This window comes from Clarias gariepinus, chromosome 2 (genome assembly GCF_024256425.1).
Source record: "Clarias gariepinus isolate MV-2021 ecotype Netherlands chromosome 2, CGAR_prim_01v2, whole genome shotgun sequence".
NCBI lineage: Eukaryota > Metazoa > Chordata > Actinopteri > Siluriformes > Clariidae > Clarias > Clarias gariepinus.
Window position 1 is genome coordinate 1,647,779 of NC_071101.1, and position 24,092 is coordinate 1,671,870.

At 38.0% G+C, this 24,092-nt stretch overlaps 2 protein-coding genes and 1 gene segment (V, D, J or C); 2 read left to right on the plus strand and 1 right to left on the minus strand.

Annotated features, from left to right (window-relative positions):
- LOC128516013 (Ig kappa chain V-V region MOPC 21-like) overlaps positions 1-24,092 on the plus strand; it is a 226,157-nt gene that overhangs the window by 70,605 nt on the left and 131,460 nt on the right.
- LOC128515944 (GTPase IMAP family member 8) lies at positions 16,618-20,266 on the minus strand. 2 transcript variants are annotated; one of them, XM_053490223.1, is made up of 4 exons: positions 20,217-20,266; positions 19,032-19,649; positions 16,868-18,220; positions 16,618-16,775 (listed from the first exon to the last, which is right to left on the minus strand). In XM_053490223.1, the coding sequence occupies exons 2-4, from the start codon at positions 19,603-19,605 to the stop codon at positions 16,699-16,701; spliced, it is 2,004 nt and encodes a 667-aa protein (XP_053346198.1). In that variant the 5' UTR covers positions 19,606-19,649; positions 20,217-20,266; the 3' UTR covers positions 16,618-16,698. The 2 variants fall into 2 exon arrangements, with proteins under 2 accessions (XP_053346198.1, XP_053346188.1); XM_053490213.1 differs by having other exon boundaries at positions 16,618-16,778.
- Positions 20,411-22,221, plus strand: zgc:153642 (uncharacterized protein LOC768150 homolog). The gene is made up of 2 exons (XM_053490322.1): positions 20,411-20,461; positions 21,041-22,221. The coding sequence occupies exons 1-2, from the start codon at positions 20,449-20,451 to the stop codon at positions 21,763-21,765; spliced, it is 738 nt and encodes a 245-aa protein (XP_053346297.1). The 5' UTR covers positions 20,411-20,448; the 3' UTR covers positions 21,766-22,221.

Below are 24,092 nucleotides of genomic sequence, written 5' to 3' on the forward strand. Positions count from 1 at the left end.
AAAGGAATGGCAATAAAACTGAACAGGTAAGCTGAAATAAAATCAGTAGCAGCAGTAGCTCACGCTAGTAAACTAGTTACTTATTTAATTATTATGGTAGTCAATATTAACATGAAATAATGCTGAGAAACATTATTTCAATTAATATTGACCACCATCATAATAACTAGCACAAGTTAATGCTGCTACTAATTTTATTCTGTTTGATTGCCATTCTTTTTACTTGGCTCTGGTAGATCAGGGGAGACGTGTTGGTCATCATCAGCATGTATTATGATGTGGGATGTGGTGCGCTGCTGGATCCAGCCTCACTGTCCCTGACCTGTTATAGGGAGAATCTGTTCATTTGAAGCATTTCACAGCATTTACCTCTAAAGCTTTTTCTTATTTTCGCGTAACCTTTTCTTCTTCCTCCTTTTCATTCATGGAAATTATTATTAATTTGCTCAGAAAATTCGCTGCATCGAGAAAGGATCAATATCTAAAAATTTAAAGATGCCCACGTGTGTGGACAAAGAATACAAAAGTGTATAATCTTTAATAAAGTTAGCCTAATACAATATTGTTTCCAATGCTGAAGCAAACATGATTTTGTTTTAGTCTATTCATTGAATACAACGCGACAGCGCGCTCCGAGGTGAAGCGCACCCACAGTTACTGTAATCCCCCATCTCACCTTTACGACAGGTGTGAAGTCATCAAACCGGTTTCGCTGCTGGGGGAATTCACAGAATTGGGGGTTTTAAAACAAATTAACAAGACCGAGCAGACGTCAGAGAGGGGGTTTGGTTGGTTAGAAGTGGCGCTGACGGGGGGGCGGGAGGGAGTCTCGCCCGCGGAGCAATTCAGTGTAGAACCGCCACTGCCTATTTTCCACCACATCTCGTACTTCCCTGATCTCCATCTCCGCGCTTTGCTTTTATAATGTGGAGCAAGCCTGAGATCATATTAACGTAGCATTCATCATTCAAAGTTATTCATATCAGTGTATAGTAAGTGTGATTTGAAAAGTGCTATAACTCCACCTGCTACAGTTTCAGCCCAGTGGAACAATCTGACTACATGTGAAGTGCCATGAAAAAGTATTTGCCCCTTCCTATTTTTTTTCTTTGCATATTTGTCACACTTGTATAGGTGGAATTTTACCTAAACACTTTAGGTGAGAACGTATAGGTTAATATGTATAGGTGAGAACAGCTAATTCACACTTGGGGAGAGTGAATAATTTGCATTTGAATGTTGTCTGGCATTGTAAGCACACGCAGTGACACTAAAAGAACAATAGGATTAATAGGAATAGGAGGCACTAAAAAGGAGGATTTTAATTTAGACTATAAAAAAATTAACCTGCGTCTATTTTTAGGCGTGCCGGCTGCCACTTTTTAGTCTTATAATGCCCACATGACACGCTGGTACAGAGCTGGACATAGCTCATCCATGCCAATTATCCCGGGTTTGCACCCTGCGCTATAAAATACGAGTACGACGGCCATCCGCGGACAGCAGCTCCTGCCTCCGTCCGCTCGCGCTGGCTCTTCTTTGAAGTCCCTGGGGCGCGTTCCATTTGCCCCGTTTGCTTCCGCGTTGTGTGCGCGCGTCTCACTCACACCGCGTAGTAAAATCCACTGTAAACCAACAAACCCCGAGTATTTTATAGCGCGGATTGGAAGCCCAGGATTATTAGCAAGGAGAGCTCTTCTTCACTATTCGTACCTAATTCCGCAGCCCCGCTTCTTCGCATATCTGAAGGAGAGGCCGCCTAACTAGTGAGCGAGGAGCGATATTGATTTGGGCGCACGCCGTGACAGGCTGAAAAAAACAATTGTCCTTAAAAATTTAACAGATGAGGACTCTGACTAATGTGCAAAAACTATATAATAAAACCATATAAGACTACATGCCTTTATAACACTCAACTTTTATTTAAGCGCACTCACAATAACGAAAAAACGTGATTTTATAAATGTTTGAAAGCAAATAAGCTGCGCTGTTCTGTATTGTTTTTGGTGAACTTGAGCGCGACAGAAAATGAACGCAAACGTTTTTTTAAATGGTCAGAGTCAGTCTGCTTGCTGTTTTCACGACGCGTTCATAATCATTAGTCTACTTCTGCCGGTCGCTCTGGAAAACTCCATGCATGCGGCTGAGCGCTGATTAAAACTATGGAGTAAATTAAAGAGGAGAATCACGATGCCGAAGTCCTGAGCCCAAACCTCATTTAAATTAAATTAACAAATATTATAAGTAAAAAAAACAATAGCCCACGTTTAGAAACCGTTTATAAATTCTTTTCGACATGAGTTGGCCCGGTGTTATGCGCAGAGCGCCGGGAGATTTCCTGAAGCTCCGAAATCACTGGGGCATTTTTTCTAAATAGATGCTATCTTTAATAACTGATGGAGGTTTTGAGCTGTATATACACGCATTTTTGAGGGGTTTAAAACGAATTAATAAGTCTGAGCAGACCTACATGAAAGGTGAGAAGTGAGTAACTGCGCGCGCTGTCGCGGTATATATACTGTACAACACACGTTTATCAACCTTTTGATAAAAACGCTGCCTTTTGTAAAGTGAAAGTACTTTACAAAAGACAAACTGCTTTATTTTAGTCATGAATTCACAATCACATCACATTCCAGCTATTATTTCCAGCCGTGGTTAAATAATGTATGAAATAATTATTAAATGCTGGACACAAACAGCAAATATGATGATTATTATAAAAAGCCCGAAGAAGTTCGTAGTCATAAAATAATATTTACTTAATAATATAATATATATAGTTCATTCATGTCTTCTGATGATGTCGACATATTTTTTAAGTTTTAAATAAGACATGTTGGCATATTCACGAATCAGGACATTCGCATAGTTAAGACTATCAGATAGCCTACTATCAGGAAATTAAATTAATTTCAACACCATGTAAACCGAGACATTGCCATGTCTTTCACTGTTTTGTCCCTGTTAAAACATTACAAAAAATATATAAGAAACTTATTAAGAATTTTAAGGCACGAATTTGGGCATCTCATTTCATCATTATGAAAAAAATATGAAGCACATATACACAAATTTATTATGAAAGATCTGTTGTAAAGCAAAATAAAATTCATGTTTGCTTCAGCTTTGGGAACAATATTGTTTTAGACTAAGTAATTATACACAGTTCTTCGTTGTACAGTACTTGGTCCGGCGTTTAAATAAAGTCCTTCCATGCGCCATCTGGCGGATATTCAGTGAAGCACAACACATTTATTTAAATTCCCGAATGTTGCTTACGGCAAGTCGCGGCGCGCCGCGCGCTAAATTGAGGCATCCCGCAGGAAAACACGCGCAGTCTTAATGGCCACATCTGTAGTGTGAAATTTAACATAATTGCCTCTAGGAGTCGCCAACGAAATATGCAGCAAAACCAGGAGTGAACAAAACTATTAACACAGAAGGTTACATACAGAGTTACTCCACCACAGTGCATAAACTACAGTATGGGAGTATTACAGTAGTAATTTCCAAAACTGGCATTTAATCAGATAATGGAATAATAATAATAATAAAAATTATAATAATAATAATAATAATAAGAAGAAGAAGAAAATTGATATGTTCATTAATCTGAAACTGTTAACTGTCACCAGAGGTTACTATTGTGTGTGTGCGTGTGTGTGTGTGTGTGTGTGTGTGTGTGTGTGGTATGTTTTATACATTGAGTGTGTATGTTTCTAACATGCTGTGTTGTCACATCTTAAAGTGAAACTTTCTCAAGGCATTGAAAACTTGCAAAACAACATGACCACAAAGCACAAGTTAAACATATGCAGCCTTCTGTCTGTACAAATACAAAACCACATCCTGCCACAACTAGGACAAATATGATTTATTAGATGTCAAGGCACCTGTCTGAGAAAACATTTCTTGTAAAATGTCTTCTTATTATTACCATTAGCACAAGTTTATTCGACATAGTATAATTTCTGGTTAAAAAAATGCCGACTCTTACCCTGACGATGCTCACTTTTGTGGTTATCAGTGGCACAGCTACACTAAATGGCATAATGTTGATTAAATAGAGGAATAAAACAACAATGCTGATACTCCATACTAAGTCTGTTCATAATAATGTTTCTGATTTCACTCTAGAACTTGATGCTCTACACTTAAAATGTGGCCGGCTCATTGTTGATTTCTATGTAGCTAACATCATTAAAACTGATCAACATTATCAAAGATTTTGAGCTAAATAAGAAGGATATTCATTCTTATAGGACACTGAAATGCCAGTGCATGGGCCTCTAATTTATAATAGTCAAATTATAAATTAATTTGAAAAGCTATCACAGTACTACTAGTCTGTGATCAGGGTTGTGTATCCTTGCTTGTGTTGCTTAGTCTCAGTAGAACTTCAAGCACCATTGATCATTATATTCTCTTGTACCCCTATTCCACTAAGCTGAATTTGCTACAAAAATCTACACAGATTTAAATTTTTTACGACCTCTGGAGAGCTCAGTAGAGGACTATAACAGCTTCTTACAGCCTCTTTTGGGCTTGGTGTAAATTCTGTCATGTTCATTAACATTGTTAGCATTGGGAGGAAAATTGGAGCGTATTCAACTATTTTGACTGGTGTCTCCTGACTAAATTTTTCATTGGCACCTCTAATATCGATTCTTAAGCATTGTTATTGAGTTCTTATCGTAAGCATTGGTATCTCCTCCGTTCGACAGCAATCAGCAGCAACCAATCCTTATATTATGTGTAGATGGAAGTAATGACAAAATTAGCAAAAGTAATATTTTCTGGAAAATAGTGAGGATTAAATACAATAGAAATATGTATCAAATGTTAAAGTCCGATCACAATAAAATGTGTTAGTCTAAAATATCTGTAGTTTGATCATTTCTATTATTATTTATATTATACTATTTCTATTATGTTTATAATAAATAATTAATATAATTTTTATTTCCAATATATATGTGGTCTGGTCATTTTAATTATTTAAATAATTTAAATCTTTGGAAAGCAAGAGTAAAAAATTTTTCATCAACTTTAATATCATTATAATATTTATACATCAAGTTTTATCAAATTCTATTTACAATGAAAGCACATTGTACAAGTTATATCAACATGGAGTTTTCCACAACACATCTCCCCCTAGATATCCTGTAGCTGGTCACAAACTCTTAATCTGCACATTCATGTCTAGGGCTTCATGAAATAAGTCCTCAAGGCGAAAAGCCATCACTGATAATGAAATAAGGCATGGGCATGTCATCAATGGTCATGGGTTCTGGTGGAGGAAAGTTTGTAGTATCATCCTCTATGCACTCCTTCAGCTCACTGTCATTAAGTAGCTGGGCATCTGAAATATGTCTTATTCCTTCAATATCTATAGGTTGGCATCTTTCCATTAACTGGACAGTATGAGGTTATTTGCCATATCGTTAACTCCTTGGTAATAGGTCTTCTGTACATTACTGTTATTTGCAATAATCAAACATCTGGTACTGTGAACTGTGTAAAAGGACCACCATGCTTCCTACAAACGCCTTGCATCCTACTTTTTGCTATTTTGCAGTACTTATTATTAGTATATGTGATGTATACTATGGCTACTTGCAGTACCTTGCACACTTACTTCATGTACACTTTATGTACATCTGTTACATACTGAGGACCGTCTTTATTTAATCTTTAAGGTTATTGAATGTTGTGTACTTAATGTGTACAGTGTTTGTCTACAACAAAGACAAAGTGTCAACATTCTTGGTGAATAAAAGCAGATTCTGATTCTGTGGACAATTCTACAATCAGTAGAAATAGAACTCCAGAAAAGACTTACATTGAGAAGTATACACTCTTGTGATTTATCCAGATGTTTACAAAGCCTGTATTATGATTTCCTAATGTTCAACCATTGCTTGTGATGTCTGATTCTGATTCCTGCTTTATCTAGTTAAATTGTTTGGTACTTGCCTGTCTCTTCAACCTTTTGTGACGCTGATATTGACATACCTGTGATTGTTTTGTTCTTAAAGAAAGTGTTCACTAAACATTATTTATATGCTGACCTTGCATCCTTGTTTCATAACCTAACACAGTAACCTTTTGGAAATTGGGTAATTTATTGGCCTGAAATAATTTACATTATAAATAAAGCCATCGTTTCGGGGCAAGTGATGTGCCACACGAGAAGATGGCCTCTCCAGCTCTCTTGGGCTGGATGGCCATCTAAGGCCGCACCCCAGCCCCTGAGTTAATTCCCTGGCTTTTTAGCCAGAATATACATCGCCCTGAAAGACAGGGACCCGCCCTGTGCACGAAGCAGAACCTGATGCGCTAGCTTATTCAAGCAGCGTAAGCACAGTTTGCCCCGGCGATTATGTACGAGACTACCGTAGTGTCATCCACTCGCACTAGGACATGGTAGCCTCTCAACTGCTGGAGGAAGCTCATGAAGGAGGCGTCTAATGTGCAGTTTGTGCTAGACCAAATGGAAGGACCTGATACTGGTAAGCTTCGCCCCCGAATGCGAACCTCAGGAACTTCCTGTGTTGTGGCAATATTTCTGTATAAAAATATGCATCCTGAAGATCGATTGTCACAAACCAATCCCTTGGTTGTATTTAAGAACAATCACTTTGACTGTCAACATTTTTAACCTGTCTTTTTTATTTTTAGATAGCGTTTCATCCCGAGAAGATCTAAAATCGGAAGCAGACAGTTTGTGCTAGACCAAATGGAAGGACCTGATACTGGTAAGCTTCGCCCCCGAATGCGAACCTCAGGAACTTCCTGTGTTGTGGCAATATTTCTGTATAAAAATATGCATCCTGAAGATCGATTGTCACAAACCAATCCCTTGGTTGTATTTAAGAACAATCACTTTGACTGTCAACATTTTGAACCTGTCTTTTTTATTTTTAGATAGCGTTTCATCCCGAGAAGATCTAAAATCGGAAGCAGACCCCCCGTTACTCTTGGGGGGAACAAGAAATACCGACTGTAGTAGCCTGACTCTGTCTGGTAAAGGAACATGTTCTATGGCCGCTTTTTCCAGCAACGTCTGTAACTCCAGAGTCAGGAGATGCGCCCTTTCCAGTTTGACAGAAGTGGGGACCATGCCGTTGAAACGCGGAGGGCGATGTGAGAACTGGATCCTGTAGCTCTCACTACAGTGCTTAGTACCCAAGGAGATATACTTGACAGTAGCTTCCACGCTGCCAGTTTCTCCGAAAGGGGCAAAGTCTTAACTGTCAGACGTGGGGGCGGTTTGGGTGTTAAATGTTCGGCATCCTGAAACATGGCAGGAAAAGACCAAAAAACTAACATTTTTTGGAGACTGGTGTTGTCTGAAACACCAGTGGTGGCGGAGCAAGAAAACCGACCTCCTGGGAGTGCCAGGGAGAACACTTTATTCTTGAGAGGAATTCTACACGCCCTTCCCCGGGGGAAGGCACCCCCAAGGTCCTGGGCAAATGATCCTCAGGAGTTCTTCTTCGTGAAGAAAACAGTCCATAGGTCTGACTTCTTTGAGGCGGATTGCGAAGGTGGCACGCCGCACCTCAGTCTTACGAGTCGGTGCCCAGCTCATAACGCTCTCTTTTCTGAGCTTCACGTCTCGCAAGAGTCAGACCCGGTCGGGACTGGGTGGCTGGAAATCCCGACTCTTGAGCATGGTGGGGAAGGAATTTTACAAAGGCTTGTTAATATAATTTCGCCTCCTGAACCTAGTGGCGACGTTAACACCGTCGTCAAACAGGCAGGAGAGCGAGATGAGGGGATCAAGGAGAAACACAGATCCTTATCCTTGATTCCCGTGAGATTTAGCCACAGGTAACTCTCCGCGGAACACCATCGCAGCCAAAAAACAGCCGATAGCACAGGGCCTTGTTCCTGGCGTAATTCCAGGAACGACGTTGAAGAGCCCCGTTTGAGATTAAACATTCAGCTTCAGCGAATCTCGTAAAGACTACAGAGAGCACAGATGCCGTGAGTAAACTGATTAACTATCACTCTGACTGGTACAAGTTCAAAAGATCCGTTGCCTGGATTCTTCATATTAAGGACATGCTTAGACAGAGAATAAAAAAGGTCAAAAAAACGTGTAGACTACTCAATGACAGAAAACCACAAGTCTCTGACAATCCAGGACTTAACAAAAGCAGAAAACGAAATCATTAAATTTATCCAACACCAAAAACTTAAAGAAGAGATTTTGTCGTGGAAATTAATTGAAGAATCAGGCTTTGGTTTTCAGAAGATAACGACCTTTATTTATCATGCAATAACGGCCGGGGGAGACTGCAGTGTCACACTGGTCTTTGAATGATCTCCCTTTAAATACTCCCTACAATGCAGCTGATTCAGTATACAGTGATGTCCCACAACAGCTGGGTTTCTTTAAATTCCCCTGTTCTATGTATATCTCACCTTCCTGGGCAAGCACATTCCAGGAGGCCTTATATGGTCAGCTTTTGCACGTACGATTCCCCATCCTATGTATAACTTGGATTCCTAGGCAAGCACTTCTCAATTTTACTACAGAAAATATTATATTCCGATGGGTACCTTTTGTTTATTAAAAATAAGTAAAATCACATAAAACCAAATTGAAATTACTACCATAATTTCCACGTTACAAAAGGGTAATGCATCTGTAAAAGGAAAGAGTTGCCTCTCTAAACTAGATCCAGTATTGCAGGATGGAGTACTGAGAGTTGGAGGGCGTCTCGGTAAGTCTGCAATGCCTGAGCACATAAAACATCCAGTCATTATACCTAAAGACTCACACATCACAACCTTAATCTTAAGAGACTCAAGTCTTTCAGCAGGTCAGCCTGGTAAGCCTGCAAAAGAGCCATGGTGTGCAGTAGAGCACCAGGCAGATAAGCTGCCGGAAAGCTTTTCCCCACCAGGGAAGATGACAGTCTACGCGCTTGGTGGGAAGTGTGTGCTTTTTTCAGGGAGGATGATGTCCCAGGAAAGAGATAGCCACAACGTCTCTTCAATCTGGGACATTATCATATAAACGCACCTTTGCATCAACAATATTCAAATAAATCGATGGCACAAAAAACACGTCCACAAGAAGCGCCGAAGCACGCTTGAGAAGTGGACGGAAACTTCCTGATCCGGCGAGAACGCAAGAGAAAGGGGGATTCCCGTCTCGTGCACGCCTGCCAGATTGCACTGTTTGACCCAGAAATGTGCCATTGCTCGCGGTTCTGCTTAAAGAATGCGAGCCGCACGCAAAGCAAACAACGATGTGGAAATCCCGCTCCAAAACAGTGGAGGTACGGATCTTTAACAAACTCCACCATATCGGTGTGTTAATACTTTTAAATTCGCTTGCACACATCACACGCAATCACAATACGGTCCTTAAAGACAAAAAGATCTAAGGAATGTTTCCGGCTCACTCCTATTTATAACCTGCAGATGCACTTCATCAGATGACATCACCTGACCGAGGTTATATAAGCCAAAATTTGGCGTGTTTGATACACACATGCTTCACAACCGGCAACACAAAAAGATGTTCCCATAGCGTTTTCACGCAGCATTGAGTGTAGCTTTTGAAAGGGAACACTATACTCTCAACCTTACTGAGAAATTAATTTAATATTTAGATACCTCAGTAATATATAGTATCCCACATGGAAATAACCTATATGAGGATATATGTTCATATCTAATACCTATATGCAGTATATATGCGCATATATGAAGCCTACTGTATATGCAGTATATATGCATATATATGATAATATATACTGAACAAAAATATAAACGCAACACTTTTGTTTTTGCTCCCATTTTTAATGAGATGAACTCAAAGATCTGAAACATTTTCTACATAAACAAAATAACCATATCTCTCAAATATTGTTCACAAATCTGTCAAAATCCAATACGATGAAGAACTGGAGTCAAGTCGAGACCCCAATGAGGACGACGAGCATGCAGATGAGCTTCCCTGAGACTGTTTCTGACAGTTTGTGCAGAAATCCTTTGGTTATGCACTCCGATTGTTTCAGCAGCTGTCCGAGTGGCTGGTCTCAGACGATCATGGAGGGGAACAAGCTGAATGTGGAGGACCTGGGCTGGTGTGGTTACACGTCGTTTGAGGTTGTGAGGCTGGTTGGATGTACTGCCAAATCCTCTGAAACACCTTTGGAGACGGCTTATGGTAGAGAAATGAACATTCAATTCACGAGCAACAGCTCTGGTGGACATTCCTGCTGTCAGCATGCCAATTGCACGCTCCCTCAAAACTTGCGACATCTGTGGCATTGTGCTGTGTGATTCAACTGAACCTTTCAAAGTGGCCTTTTACAGGTGGCCAGTCTAAGGCACACCTGTGCAATAATCATGCTGTCTAATCAGCATCTTGATATGGCACACCTGTGAGGTGGGATGGATTATCTCGGCAAAGGAGAAGTGCTCACTATCACAGATTTTGACAGATTTGTGAACAATATTTGAAAGATATGGTTATTTTGTGTATGTAGAAAATGTTTCAGATCTTTGAGTTAATCTCATAAAAAATGGGAGCAAAAACAAAAGTGTTGCGTTTATATTTTTGTTCAGTATATATGCTGAATATAGGCAAAATTGAGGTGCATATATGTGCATATACAGGCCATATAGGTCTCCTGTATGGCTTCTTTATATCCACATATAAGCCCTATATGTACATACAAGATATGTCTCCTATATAGCTCATGGCAGGATCTGGTCATTTTAGCTCATATCTCACTTTGGCAACTGTCATACATGATGCGGGCAGGGCTTAGCTACATATATTGAAGGTTTCTCCTTCACTTGTGTCTGTAGCGGTTACTGTAATAGGAATATCCTGCAACAAAGGTAGTGCACAGAGAATTAACTTAAACTCTTGTTACCAACAAGTTTTTATAGACAGTTACCTCAGTCTAGCATGTGTCTTTAACCTATCTCTGTCAGTTCTCACAGACCAAGATGCTTTTACTCGCACAGCAGAGGCAGATCTCCCAGAAACCTCATCTACCCTCCAGTACTGTCTCATTGCCCTGCACTGGTGGTAGGTGGGCTCTGGAACTGCCAATCTGCTGTAAAGAAAGCAGACTTTATCTCTGCCCTAGCTACCCATTACTCTTTTGACTTTCTGGCACTAACTGAGACCTGGATATCTCCTCAGAACTCAGCTACACCGGCTGCCCTATCTTCTGCCTATGTATTTTCTCATACTCCACGAGAAACTGGCAGAGGTGGTGGTACGGGTCTCCAGTTGTCCAAGAGATGGTCCTTCTCGCCTATCACCCTGTCTCATCTCAGTTTTTCATCATTTAAATTCCATGCAGTTAAGGTAACCTCTCCAATTAACCTCCACATCTTAGTTATTTACCGTCCTCCTGGCTCTCTAGGGAACTTTTTGGATGAAATGGACATAATTCTTAGTCTTTTTCCTTCTGCTAACACTCCTCTCACTGTTCTAGGAGATTTCAACCTCCCATCTGATAAACTCCAATCCTCTTTCCTTCTCCCTCTCCTCAACTCCTTCTCTTTAACTTTAAACAGCTGCCCTCCTACACACAAGGCAGGGAATTCTCTCGACCTTGTTTTCTGCCGCCCTTCCCCAGTCACAGATATCACTACTATTCCTCTTCATAAATCTGATCATTACCTGGTATCCTTCACCATAACCCTTCCCATTCTATGTAAACCTAACCACCAAAATGTCTCTTTTACCCGCAAAAACCTTCACTCTGTCTCCGCTTCCTCTGTGTCTTCATGCACCCTATCATTCCTCCCAGACCCAGACTCCTTCTCCTTTTTACCACTAGAGACTGCGACTGAAACGTTCCTCTCCTCTCTCTCCTCATCCATAGATCTCCTCTGCCTGCTGTCATCTAAACCAAGGAAGACGTCTTGTCCTGCTCCTTGGCTATCTGATGTACTGCGCAACAACAGGAGAGAATTAAGAACTGCGGAGAGAAGATGGAAGAAATCGCAACTTGATGCAGATCTCATCTCTTACCAGACTCTTCTTTCCAAATTCTTATGTGATGTGACTTCTGCCAAAACTACCTTCTTTAGACAAAAGTTGGAAGCCTCTGCACATGATCCTGGCAAACTCCACAACATCTTCTCCTCACTACTCAACCCACCGACTCCTCCTGCCCCTTCCTCTCTGACTGCTGACGATTTTGCCACATTCTACGATGGGAAGATTGCAGCAATCCGCCAGTCCTTCGCTCTCAACCAAACTCCTACGGCAGAACCTCAGGACCTTTCCTACCCCCCTTTAGCAGAATTCTCCAACCTGTCATCTGATGAGATTCAACAGATCATCTCGTCATCTAACCCCACCACCTGTTCATTAGACCCAATCCCTTCCACAATGCTCCATGCCATCTCACAAGACCTCCTTTCCTTCACCACAGCCATTATCAACCATTCCATATCATCTGGTCATGTTCCTGCCGCTTTTAAGAAGGCGAGGGTTATTCCCATCCTCAAGAAACCCTGCCTGGACCCATCAGACGTTAACAACTATTGCCCGGTATCCCTGCTCTCTTTTATTTCCAAAATTCTTGAAAGAGCTGTTTATAATCAAATGTCTCTTTATCTCTCACAGAACAACTTTAATGACCCAAACCAATCTGGATTCAAAGTGGCACATTCCACAGAGACTGCCCTTCTGTCAGTCACTGAGAAGCTCCATGCTACTAGATCTGCCAAACTGTCATCTGTCCTCATCCTTCTGGACCTGTCAGCTGCATTTGACACAGTGAACCACAAGATTCTATTATCTATTCTTACAAGCCTTGGAATTTGTGGAACAGCGTGGCAATGGTTTGCTTCTTACCTAGAAGATAGGTCATATGAGGTAACATGGAGGGGATCTACATCTGCCCCACGTAGACTCTCTACTGGTGTCCCGCAGGGCTCAGTACTTGGTCCTCTTCTGTTCTCCCTCTATACCCAGTCTCTTGGTAAGGTCATATCATCGCATGGATTCTCATACCACTGTTATGCAGATGACACCCTGCATGTTCTCTCCTTTCCTCCCTCTGACACTCAGGTTTTCACCCGGATCTCAGCATGTCTGGCAGTCATCTCATTCTGGATGGCTGCTCATCAGCTGAAGCTCAATCTTAGTAAAACCGAACTGTTGTTTATCCCTTGTGACTCATCCCCAGGTCAAGACCTTGTGATATCCCTGGACAACAACCAAATCACTCCTTCAGCCACCGCCCGCAATCTTGGGGTAACCGTGGACAATCATTTGTCATTTTCCCCACACATCGCTAACCTTACTTGCTCCTGTCGATTTCTTCTTTACAATATCAGAAGAATTCGCCCATTTTTTTCTTCACAGACTACTCAGGTGCTTGTTCAGTCCCTTGTTATTTCAAGACTGGACTACTGCAACTCACTCATGGCAGGCCTGCCTCTGTCCACGATTCGTCCTCTGCAACTGATCCAAAATGCAGCTGCACGTCTCATTTTTAACCTTCCCAAGTTCTCCCACACCACCCCACTCCTCCGCTCCCTGCATTGGCTTCCTGTAGCTGCCCGCATTAAATTCAAAACACTGATGCTTGCCTACAAAGCTAAAAATGGCCCAGCACCCACTTAACACCACGTTCCCTCTGATCCTCCAGCACTGCTCGCCTCATTTCACCATCTCTCAGGGATCGAGGGCGGCATTCATCCAGGCTCTTTTCTGTTCTGGCACCTAGGTGGTGGAATGAACTTCCTCTAGATGTCCGTACATCCAAGGAAACCCTTCAGAATGTTCTGGAAAGTGGGAGGAGTTTACATTTACCTCAGAAGAAGGCTGTGTGGCTCTGACGACGAACGAGAGCATTTTGAAGAGAGAATAGATCCAACAGAGGACACACTGGGTAAGTTATTAAGTCTTATATAACTCTTATTCTGATAATATTAAACTAATATTAGTAAATATTTTCCTCACTTCAGCTAGCTCTTGTCAGCTTGTGTGACACATTGGCTTTCAATGCCATTTACATAGTTTAGGTAAATCATGCTAACATGCTGCCTTATGTAGCACAATGTAGCACAAACATGATATTTCCCGGTGGCTAAGCTAATGCCTTATGGAGTTTACAGATGTTTATAAATGTTCTAATGTATTTCACCTTGTTTTGGATAGCTTTAGATTATGGTTGCTAATATGTATTTGGCTCCGTTTTGGTTAGCTTATAACACTGTTTCATATATTTATCATTAATCTGCATTTATACATAAAATTCTATTAACTATTGGGAAGCTAAGCAAGAATCAGTATGAAACATGAAAAAGTTTTTAAAAGTTGCCAATAAATTAATATTGTGATGTGAAATTATTTTTCAGATTGAAAGGGCTCTGGGGTGTTTTGCCAGGCAGAAGCGTGAAGAGCAGCCCGCCTTGCCACCTCTGCTACTGCCATGGTGCGAAATCTGCTGCTGGGCACCTTCGACTTGGAGACTTTGCTGCAACCTGAATGGTACAAAACATGTTCCTAATCTCTTCTGTTATTGAAAAAAAAAAAAAAAAACAAGTCAGTCATATTCTGTGGAATAAATTATGTTTGTGTGCGGGCATACCATCACTTTTTTACTTGGCATTTTTGTATTATCTTGAACCCCAAGAAAACGTGATGTGTATATAAAAAAACTCTTGCTTTCTCCACCTTCATTTTATCCCCCTTTAATAATAATTTTAAAATATTACTTTAAGGTGAAAAGCCATCCAGAGGGGATGGGGAGCAGCTGGTCGTGTTTATTAGGCATTGGAGACTGCATAAGGTAGGGCACCCATTATTGTTACTGTATCTGCTTGGGACCTATATACTAATTCATCGCTTGCTCACTTCTTAATCCTACCTTTCCTTTAAAGCCACATTTCTGGGGTATTGCGCTATAACGTGTGTAGTCCTCTATTTTGTAGAACATATAGTGTTGCAAATAACCTCAGGGCACTAATTGTTGTCGTCTGAAGTTTTAATAAATAATCATTTATTATTATTATACTGTCATATTATTTTTGTCTTCTCTAGATGCCACATTGAAGAAGTGGCCGGCAGCCACCCGAGGGCAGACAGGCACATCTATCAATTTAAAGCTCACGGAGCTGAGAAGGTCCTCAAAATATATATATTTTTTTACTTCCTGTTCAGTTTTTTGTCTTATTTTTGTTCTTGTACTATATTTTTGTTCTTTTATTATTTGATTGTTTTTAAGAAAATAAAAAAATAAAAAATTCTACATTTTGGGCTGTTATTTATGTTGTCTAGCAGCTATAGATTTTAATAATTTTACTAATATCTAGGTAAAAATATAGGTGCATATATGCACATAGGTACATGTATGCATGTATATATGTGTGCATATATGCACCTATATGTTTACCTAGATTTTAGTAATGCATACATATATGCGTACATACTGTATATACGTGCATACATGTACCTATATAGGTACATATACTGTATGTACGCGTATATATGTACGCATATATGCACGCATAATATAGGAAAACGGCCAATTTTATATATGTCACATATATGTCTATATAGGTACATATTTGTACGCATATATGCACGCATATATGTACGCATATATGCAGGCATATATGTACGCATATATGTACATATAATATAGGAAAAACGGCCAATTTTACATATGTCACATATATTAAAAACCTATATCAAAACCTATATTAAAACATATTATGTTTATATAGGTTTTTTTTCCGTGTGGGATATTTTATATTTTATATTTTAAATAAAAAGAATTAAAGAAAAAAAAGAAAGGAAAGTGCCGCGACCCTGAATAGAGGATAAAGTGGTATAGAAGATAAGTGAGTGAGTGAGTGAGTGAGGAAAGTGATATTTAATAAAGTATTAGTACTATTAGACGTTTTAAAAGCACCAAAAACAATGAATCATGGAATGAATCATTTTATTATTATATGATACACTTTATATATTTAATTTATCTTTATTTCCATGTGTTTTATTAATCTACATACTGTATACTTACCAATCTACCCTAATATCATTGTGTTTTTTAATTACATGAGGTCAAGGGGGAAAAATAAATCATAAATTATCTCAAAGTACAGTAAGGTATCACTGAATAATATATCTACATATATCATAAAACAAGCGAATAAGTTACAAACAATACAGTCATGGTATTTAGTAACATACTCTAATAACTGAGTCATACAAGAAAATTAAATATACATTGGTTTCTAATGAACAAAAGGTACTTATTATCCCCAAGATGGTTTATATCAGAGTAGGAGAAAGGAGCAAAACAGTCTGGACAGCAGAGGACAAATTTGTTGATTTTAAAAGGTTGCAAAATGGTTAAAATGGTGAAAATTTGCAATATACATTAATTTACAAATAAATAAAAAAATCATACCAAAAAGCTGCAAAAGTATATAGTCCATTACACACAACCACACCAAGAGGGAGTAAGCTGATGGTGATTTTAAATCAAGGCTCAGGTATTCTTGAAAGAGCTAGCTGTATCTTCAGATGTTGTTATGAAGATGACGATGTAATGGTGTAACTGCACTTCTTTTACTTTTATTGAGGAAAATGCTATTTAAAGACCTGAAAGTGATAAGAAAACAAAGATGAAAATTATCATAACTGTATTCACAATAAACAAAACATGCATCCTTGGGCTAATCACTCTTTTCACTGTCCAAAATCCTACCATTGTTGAAACAGCTGAACGAGCTTCGCTTTTCAGGTGGCATTCCTGCTAAATTAAAAATGTAATAAACAACAGTTAAACAAAGGTAAAATATTTAAATAGCATTTAATTGTAATATTATATACATTTTAAAATACCTTTTTGGTTATCAAAATCTGGACATGATTGATTTTTTGTGTAATATCCTTCATTATTTTTTTCGTACAAGTCCTTAATCTTGTACAGCAGTTCATCGACTTGGGTTTTATTGCTGCTGTCTCTGTTATTCAGTGCATGAAATCTGCTCTTATTCACTAATTTATGGAGATCTTCATTGTCCTGTATGAATATTTCAATGGGTTTGCCCTCCAAATTGTCTGCTCCAGTGAACAGAATCATTGTGTGTTTTCTGGCATTTTGTCCAAGACAATTTTGTACATGTTCCATGGCTGTCTTTACAGCTGGAGTGAAACGCTCCACACTCAGCACAATAATGATGACATGAGGTCCAGGAGAGCAGTCAGACAAGGATGTGAAGATGGCCTTCTCGATTTGTTCAAGCTCATCCTCAAAGCCAGGAGATTCTATTAGCTTTAGACTTAGTCCAGACCATGTGCAAGAATAAAGTGGACGTTCTTCAGCTTTAATTTGCAAACTTTGATTGTCAAGAAGAGTCTTGATGCTTGAGGTCTTTCCAACCCTCTTCATTCCAAGGAATAAAACTCTGATATGGTTGTCATTTGCATGACCTTCTAATGCTACTGCAGGATTTGACCTCTTTGCACTAGGTACCCTAATTGCTGGCTTCCCACTATGACGGGGACAAGGTAAAGGGATTTCTTCTGCATTGTGCATTTCACTCTTCTCTGTATTTGTGTTTTTTATCTCTGTACCTTTCAAGTTATTTAGCAGTTTCTCCACTGTCTCATCAGATATTTTATCTCTATTGTTCCAGCAGTGGTATCTGTTACCACACTGCTGTAACAGCTCACAAAACTCTTTGCTTCCTCCCTCAATAAACTGTTTAATATCATTCCCCTGAAGGTCTTCACTGCGTGAAAACAGGATGGTGGTATGATCCAAAAATGTTGCTCCAAACACCTCCTTAAGTCCATAGATTCTACTAATTTCTTCTTCAGATTCCATAGAGCCAATACGTATAACCAGAAGAAAGGAGTAAGGTCCATCAAGATGTTGTAATGCCTCTTTCATTCGGGACATGACCTCATCTTTAGTGAGTTCAGTGCAGTCCCAGCCTGGAGTATCCAATACTCTAACCTGCCTGCCATTGATTGTCTCTTCAGCATTGTAACATTCACAGGTCACAGACTTTGCAGATGCTTCTGATTTGAACAGTTTTTGTCTCAGTATGGTGTTTCCAGAAGAGCTCTTACCAGAGCCAGTAGCACCAATTAAAACAATCTGTACTGAATTATCAAGAGTTGTCTTCGATTCATCTGCAGACATTGCACCAAAGTGATCCAGATCACAAATATCTGAAGAAAGGGTTGCTGAAAAAAATTATAAAAAATTGTTTGTCTTTCTTACTTTATATATATCAAATTAATATATACATAAAAAAATAAAACGTTAATTTACACAATTTACATCTATTGCAAAAGTCATCTTTTTTAAAGAAAAAAATAAGACCAAAATTACAAAGGTAAAAGTCCTTTTAACAATTTGTCACACAAAATGAAATAGCAATTTATGCTTTCAGAAATGAGAATACATTAAACAGAGGGTTACTCCATTATTTCAGTAAAATGGTTTTTCCAGGAAAGGTCAACCACATTTGTTTTAGCAGGGTAACCTTGGCTGAGCATGTTTTTCTTTATTTTGTATTTTTATAATCTATATAATTATATTAAAAATATAGAAACAGCACATGTGTTTGTTCACAAATATGTACATGATCTAAAAATAAAACTCACCTTTGTAAAGATGGCAATAAAGTAGAAAAATAAGTGTTTTATATGACTGAGGCTATATAAAGAACTGAGGAGTCCTGCCTCTCAAGCTAAATTATCCAATTACAATTGTGTGTATTAGATAAGAGGAATTTACAGATTCCATGGCACCATATAAAGTCTTAAAAAGTGGCTGCAAAAATTCAGTTTACTTACATTAATATAAATACGACTAAAGAAACTAGTAACTGCATCAGCACTCTAACTACCACGGCTGCCAATGGTAAGTGTAAAATATCAGAATGCCAATTTTGCAAATATAGTATTTATAATTAGCATCAACTGCCACCGTCTTATTTAAAAATAATATAGTTTGAAATAATATGCAATAAACAGATAGAGTTATCTGTACCTTTCAAGTTATTTAGCAGTTTCTCCACTGTCTCATCAGATATTTTATCTCTATTGTTCCAGCAGTGGTATCTGTTACCACACTGCTGTAACAGCTCACAAAACTCTTTGCTTCCTCCCTCAATAAACTGTTTAATATCATTCCCCTGAAGGTCATCACTGCGTGAAAACAGGATGGTGGTATGATCCAAAAATGTTGCTCCAAACACCTCCTTAAGTCCATAGATTCTACTAATTTCTTCTTCAGATTCCATAGAGCCAATACGTATAACCAGAAGAAAGGAGTAAGGTCCATCAAGATGTTGTAATGCCTCTTTCATTCGGGACATGACCTCATCTTTAGTGAGTTCAGTGCAGTCCCAGCCTGGAGTATCCAATACTCTAACCTGCCTGCCATTGATTGTCTCTTCAGCATTGTAACATTCACAGGTCACAGACTTTGCAGATGCTTCTGATTTGAACAGTTTTTGTCTCAGTATGGTGTTTCCAGAAGAGCTCTTACCAGAGCCAGTAGCACCAATTAAAACAATCTGTACTGAATTATCAAGAGTTGTCTTCGATTCATCTGCAGACATTGCACCAAAGTGATCCAGATCACAAATATCTGAAGAAAGGGTTGCTGAAAAAAATTATAAGAATTGTTTGTCTTTCTTACTTTATATATATCAAATTAATATATAAATAAAAAAATTAAAACGTTAATTTACACATTTTAAAGAATTTAACATAAATAGTGTGGGGAAACAGGTATTTCATGATGAAATATGTAACAGGCTAAATGATAAAGCTGACTAAAATAGAAAAAAGCTTATTTCACCTTATATATTTTCTATTTTACTTCTATTGCAATAGAAGTAAAATAGCTTCTATTGCAGTCATCTTTTTTTAAGGAAAAAATTAATACTAAAATTACAAAGGTAAAAGACCTTTAAACAATTCATTACACAAAATGAAATAGCAATTTATGCTTTCAGAAATGAGAATACATTAAACAGAGGGTTACTCCATTATTTCAGTAAAATGGTTATGCCAGGAAAGGTCAACTACATTTGTTTTAGCAGGGTAACCTTGGCTGAGCATGTTTTTCTTTATTTTGTATTTTTATAATCTATATAATTATATTCAAAATATAGAAACAGGACGTGTTTGTTCACAAATATGTACATGATCTAAAAATAAAACTCACCTTTGTAAAGATGGCAATAAAGTAGAAAAATAAGTGTTTTATATGACTGAGGCTATATAAAGAACTGAGGAGTCCTGCCTCTCAAGCTGAATTATCCAATTACAATTGTATGTATTAGATAGGAGGGGTTTAGAGATTACATGGCACCATAATATAACCATAAATTCAGTTTACTTACATTAATATAAATACGACTAAAGAAACTAGTAACTGCATCAGCACTCCCAGTACCATGGCTGCCAATGGTAAGTGTAAAATATAAAAATGGCAATTTTGCAAATATAGTATTTATAATCAGCATCAACTGCCACCATCTTATTTAAAAGTAATATATTTTGAAATAATATGCAATAAACAAGATTAAAATAATATGCAGTATTGAATAATTATCAGGCTTATAAAAAACAGCTCTGGCAAGTCCATTTAGTACCTTTTGGCTTGCTGCTTTTGTATACAAATACTATTGTATATTTATTTTTTTTACTCATATGTACAGTATATACATAGTACATATAGTGCAGTGTTAAACCTTTACTTACTCATTATAGATGATTGTTTCTTTGTGAGTAACCTAGAAGCATATATTTTGTTGTAATTTAGTTAGTTTGTTAGTTTGTTTCTGGCCTAATTAACTTAAAGCATTATTATCCTTGAATGGAAATGGAAACAGTGCTTCTATCAATCTTCTCAACCTTCCTTCCCAACATTTTACCATAATCACAATATGAAAAACAGACTTTATTTTAAAACCTAATAAAAAAATATATATGCTAAGGTTAGTTAAACATAAGTTAAACCTTCAAACAACTTGATTTATCTTGCAGATAAATTTCCACTGCGCTTGGTCCTCCTAGGAAAAACAGGCGTTGGCAAAAGTGCTACAGGAAACACCATTCTTGGAGAAAGGATGTTTTTGTCAGAGGTTAGAGGCTCATCTGTTACACAAAAATGCACTTCTCATACGAAAGAAATAAATAATCGAATTGTTACAATCATTGACACACCTGGTTTGTATGACACATCAAGATCTGATAAAGAAATCACAGAAGAGCTTGTCAGAGGGACTGAGTTAATAGCTCCTGGTCCTCATGCATTTCTACTTCTTCTTGATGTGAGGCGTCACACTGAAGAGGAGAGAAACACTGTCAAAAAATTTCAAAAAATCTTTGGTGATGATGTGTGCAAGCATATGATTGTATTATTCACTCATGGAGATGATCTTGAGTATGACAAAAAAACCATAGAAAGCTACATTACCGAGGCTGGACCGGACATTCAGAAACTGATAACAGCATGCAGACATAGGTACCATGTGTTCAACAACAGGTCGGAGAATGAAATCCAAGTGAAGAAATTCTGGGAAAAGATAAACAAGATGCTGCACACAAACAATTATAGTTACTATAGCTATGAGCTGTTTACAAAGGCAGAGGAAGTCAAGAAGGAAAAAGCAGATAAAAAAGAGTGGGAACGACGACATAATGAGTTGCTGCAGGAATTAAAGAAACTTCAAAGGGAAAACCAAAAGGACATATGTATTATAATATAATACAGAAAATAAATCACTTTCAGAAACACAAAACCAGAGGATTTAAAAGAAAAGAAGAAAAATTTAAAGCGTGGAACAGCATATTCCTGCATTTTATAAAGGAGATTTTTCTGGAAAATTTATGTCATATTTGATGTCAGATGATCCTGTAAACTTAATCTTGTCATTCTGTATATCTTATGTTGTAACCCTTATCAGAAATAAGTCTTTGTCCTCGTTGGGCTGCTTTCAGGGGACTATAGTGAGTCAAAAATTATCCACACTCCTTACTCATGTGTGTATATATAGGAGTAAATAGAAGTAACATGACAGCTTATGAAAAAAAAAATCAGTCTGTAAATAAATATGTTTATTAAGCTGTTTCTGGTGATAGAGGAAAATGTTTTACTGACTCACACATGACCTGTATAAATCTTTTGTTGAACTGTCAAATGTTTATGATTAAATTACATAAGGAAACTGCATTTGTCCTTGTGTTATTTTTTTATACTTCTGAGCTGTTTTTTAAGCACAGACTACAAATCAGCAACTATATCAGTTCAAGTAAACTATCCTGCAAACTGTTAAAAATGTTGGCATGTCCACATATTTGATTATGACCCATGAAAGTGGGGGAAGACAGCATACAACCATACGAGTACTATACACCATGACACTCCATGCCCATGAGTCCCCCAAATCTGCTCCTTGACCGAAACAAGAATTAGAAGACTATTTCGTAACTGTGAAGCTTTGTATGACAACACTTTGGCCCTGCTGTACTGTATGTGATGTATCACAATTAGGCCATATTGTTAATGTTATTTCTCTCTTTGTCTATTATGTGACTTTTGGAAATGTGATGTCAATTAATTATAGTATAAGTAATTATAATAAGTTGATAATGTTAAGTAAATAAATGTATGGGTTTTATCTGAGAGAGATTTTGTGAAGTTGCAGGAAGAGTTACATGTGCATGAATGTAAAAAGCTTACAACAGCAAAGTTGCAAAGTTTTGCACAGATGTGCATGAAGGGAAAAAGCTTACGACAGCAAAGTTGCAAAGTTTTGCACAGATGTGCATGAAGGGAAAAAGCTTACGAGCAAATGTTTCCTGGTATAAAGTTGTTTATGAAGAAGTTATGAAGAATGCAAACATGTATGCTGTGGTTAAGTGAACTTTAAAAGAGCAGACATAGACATTTATGCTGTGGCTAGGGGAACAGATGGGGAGCAGGAGCAGACGTTGGTGGTTGTTGGTGTTAGCAGATTGAGTGAACTTCAGAAATGTGGCTGTAAGGAGTTAACATTTGTAAATATACATGTAAACAGGTGAAATACAAAGAACTGAATAAAGCCACAGCAAAGTTAAGTAGATGAACAAGAGTTTTAATGCAGAAAATAAGACAAGATTTAGTACAGATAGAAAAGTTATTTGGGCAAATTTAAGATAAATAATAAAAGAAGAAAAACAGAAACAAAATTGTGATATGAGAGGTAGGATTAGGACTTGGCTGCATATAAGAATTAAATCAGATAGCAAAACAAGAGATGAATAAACATTTTTTGTCAATAAGGTATAATCAAGTATTAATTAAAATCCCGCTTGCAGCTTACATTACAGGAACTCTTAGATGAAGTATCAAAGGCAAGACTAAAATAAAAATAATAAAATGAATAGATTCAAAGGTGGGCGGCACAATGGTGTAGTTGTTAGCACTGCCGTCTTGCACCTCCAGGGTCCAGGTTCGATTTCCGTCTCTGTGTGCATGTAGTTTGCATATTCTCCCCGTGCTAGGTGCGTTTCTTCCTCCTGCATACTTCAGTTTCCTCCCACAGTCAAAAGACATGCAGATTAGGCTAACTGTTGTTCCCAAATTGCCCGTAGTGTGTGTATTTGTGTGTGTGCCCTGAGATGGATTGGCACCCTGTCCAGGGTGTACCCTGTCTCGTGCCCTAAGTCTCATGGGATAGGCTCCAGGCCCCCCATGACCCCCTAAAGCGGTATAGCTGATGAGTGAGTGAGAATCAAAGTTAGATATCTTACACAAAGCAGTGAAGAGGGATATTAACCACAATCTAAAAATGATTTTGTGGCCTTGTAAATTTCACAATAATAAAAAGGTTATGTTACCTTAATAAAATCTCTAAAAATCACATACGTCATTGAGTTGGTCATATTAAAATAAATGACTAAAAAAACAACTATTAATTTTTGTCAAAATATTTAAAAATGGATTAATTATACTGATTAGTGTCAAAAACTACAATTATCACTTATTTTAACTCAATATTCTTTATGTTTAACAACAATAACTTAAAAATTTAGTAAATTGCCCCGTGCAAGA

Coding starts and splice junctions, on each gene's coding strand:
- LOC128515944 (XM_053490213.1), bottom strand. CDS start 19,605: ATGTCTGCAGATGAATCGAAGACAACTCTTGATAATTCAGTACAGATT. Junction 18,221..19,031: donor ACTGCTAAATAACTTGAAAG/GTACAGATAACT, acceptor AATTTTTTTCAG/CAACCCTTTCTTCAGATATT. Junction 16,779..16,867: donor AGATTTTGATAACCAAAAAG/GTATTTTAAAAT, acceptor TTTTTAATTTAG/CAGGAATGCCACCTGAAAAG.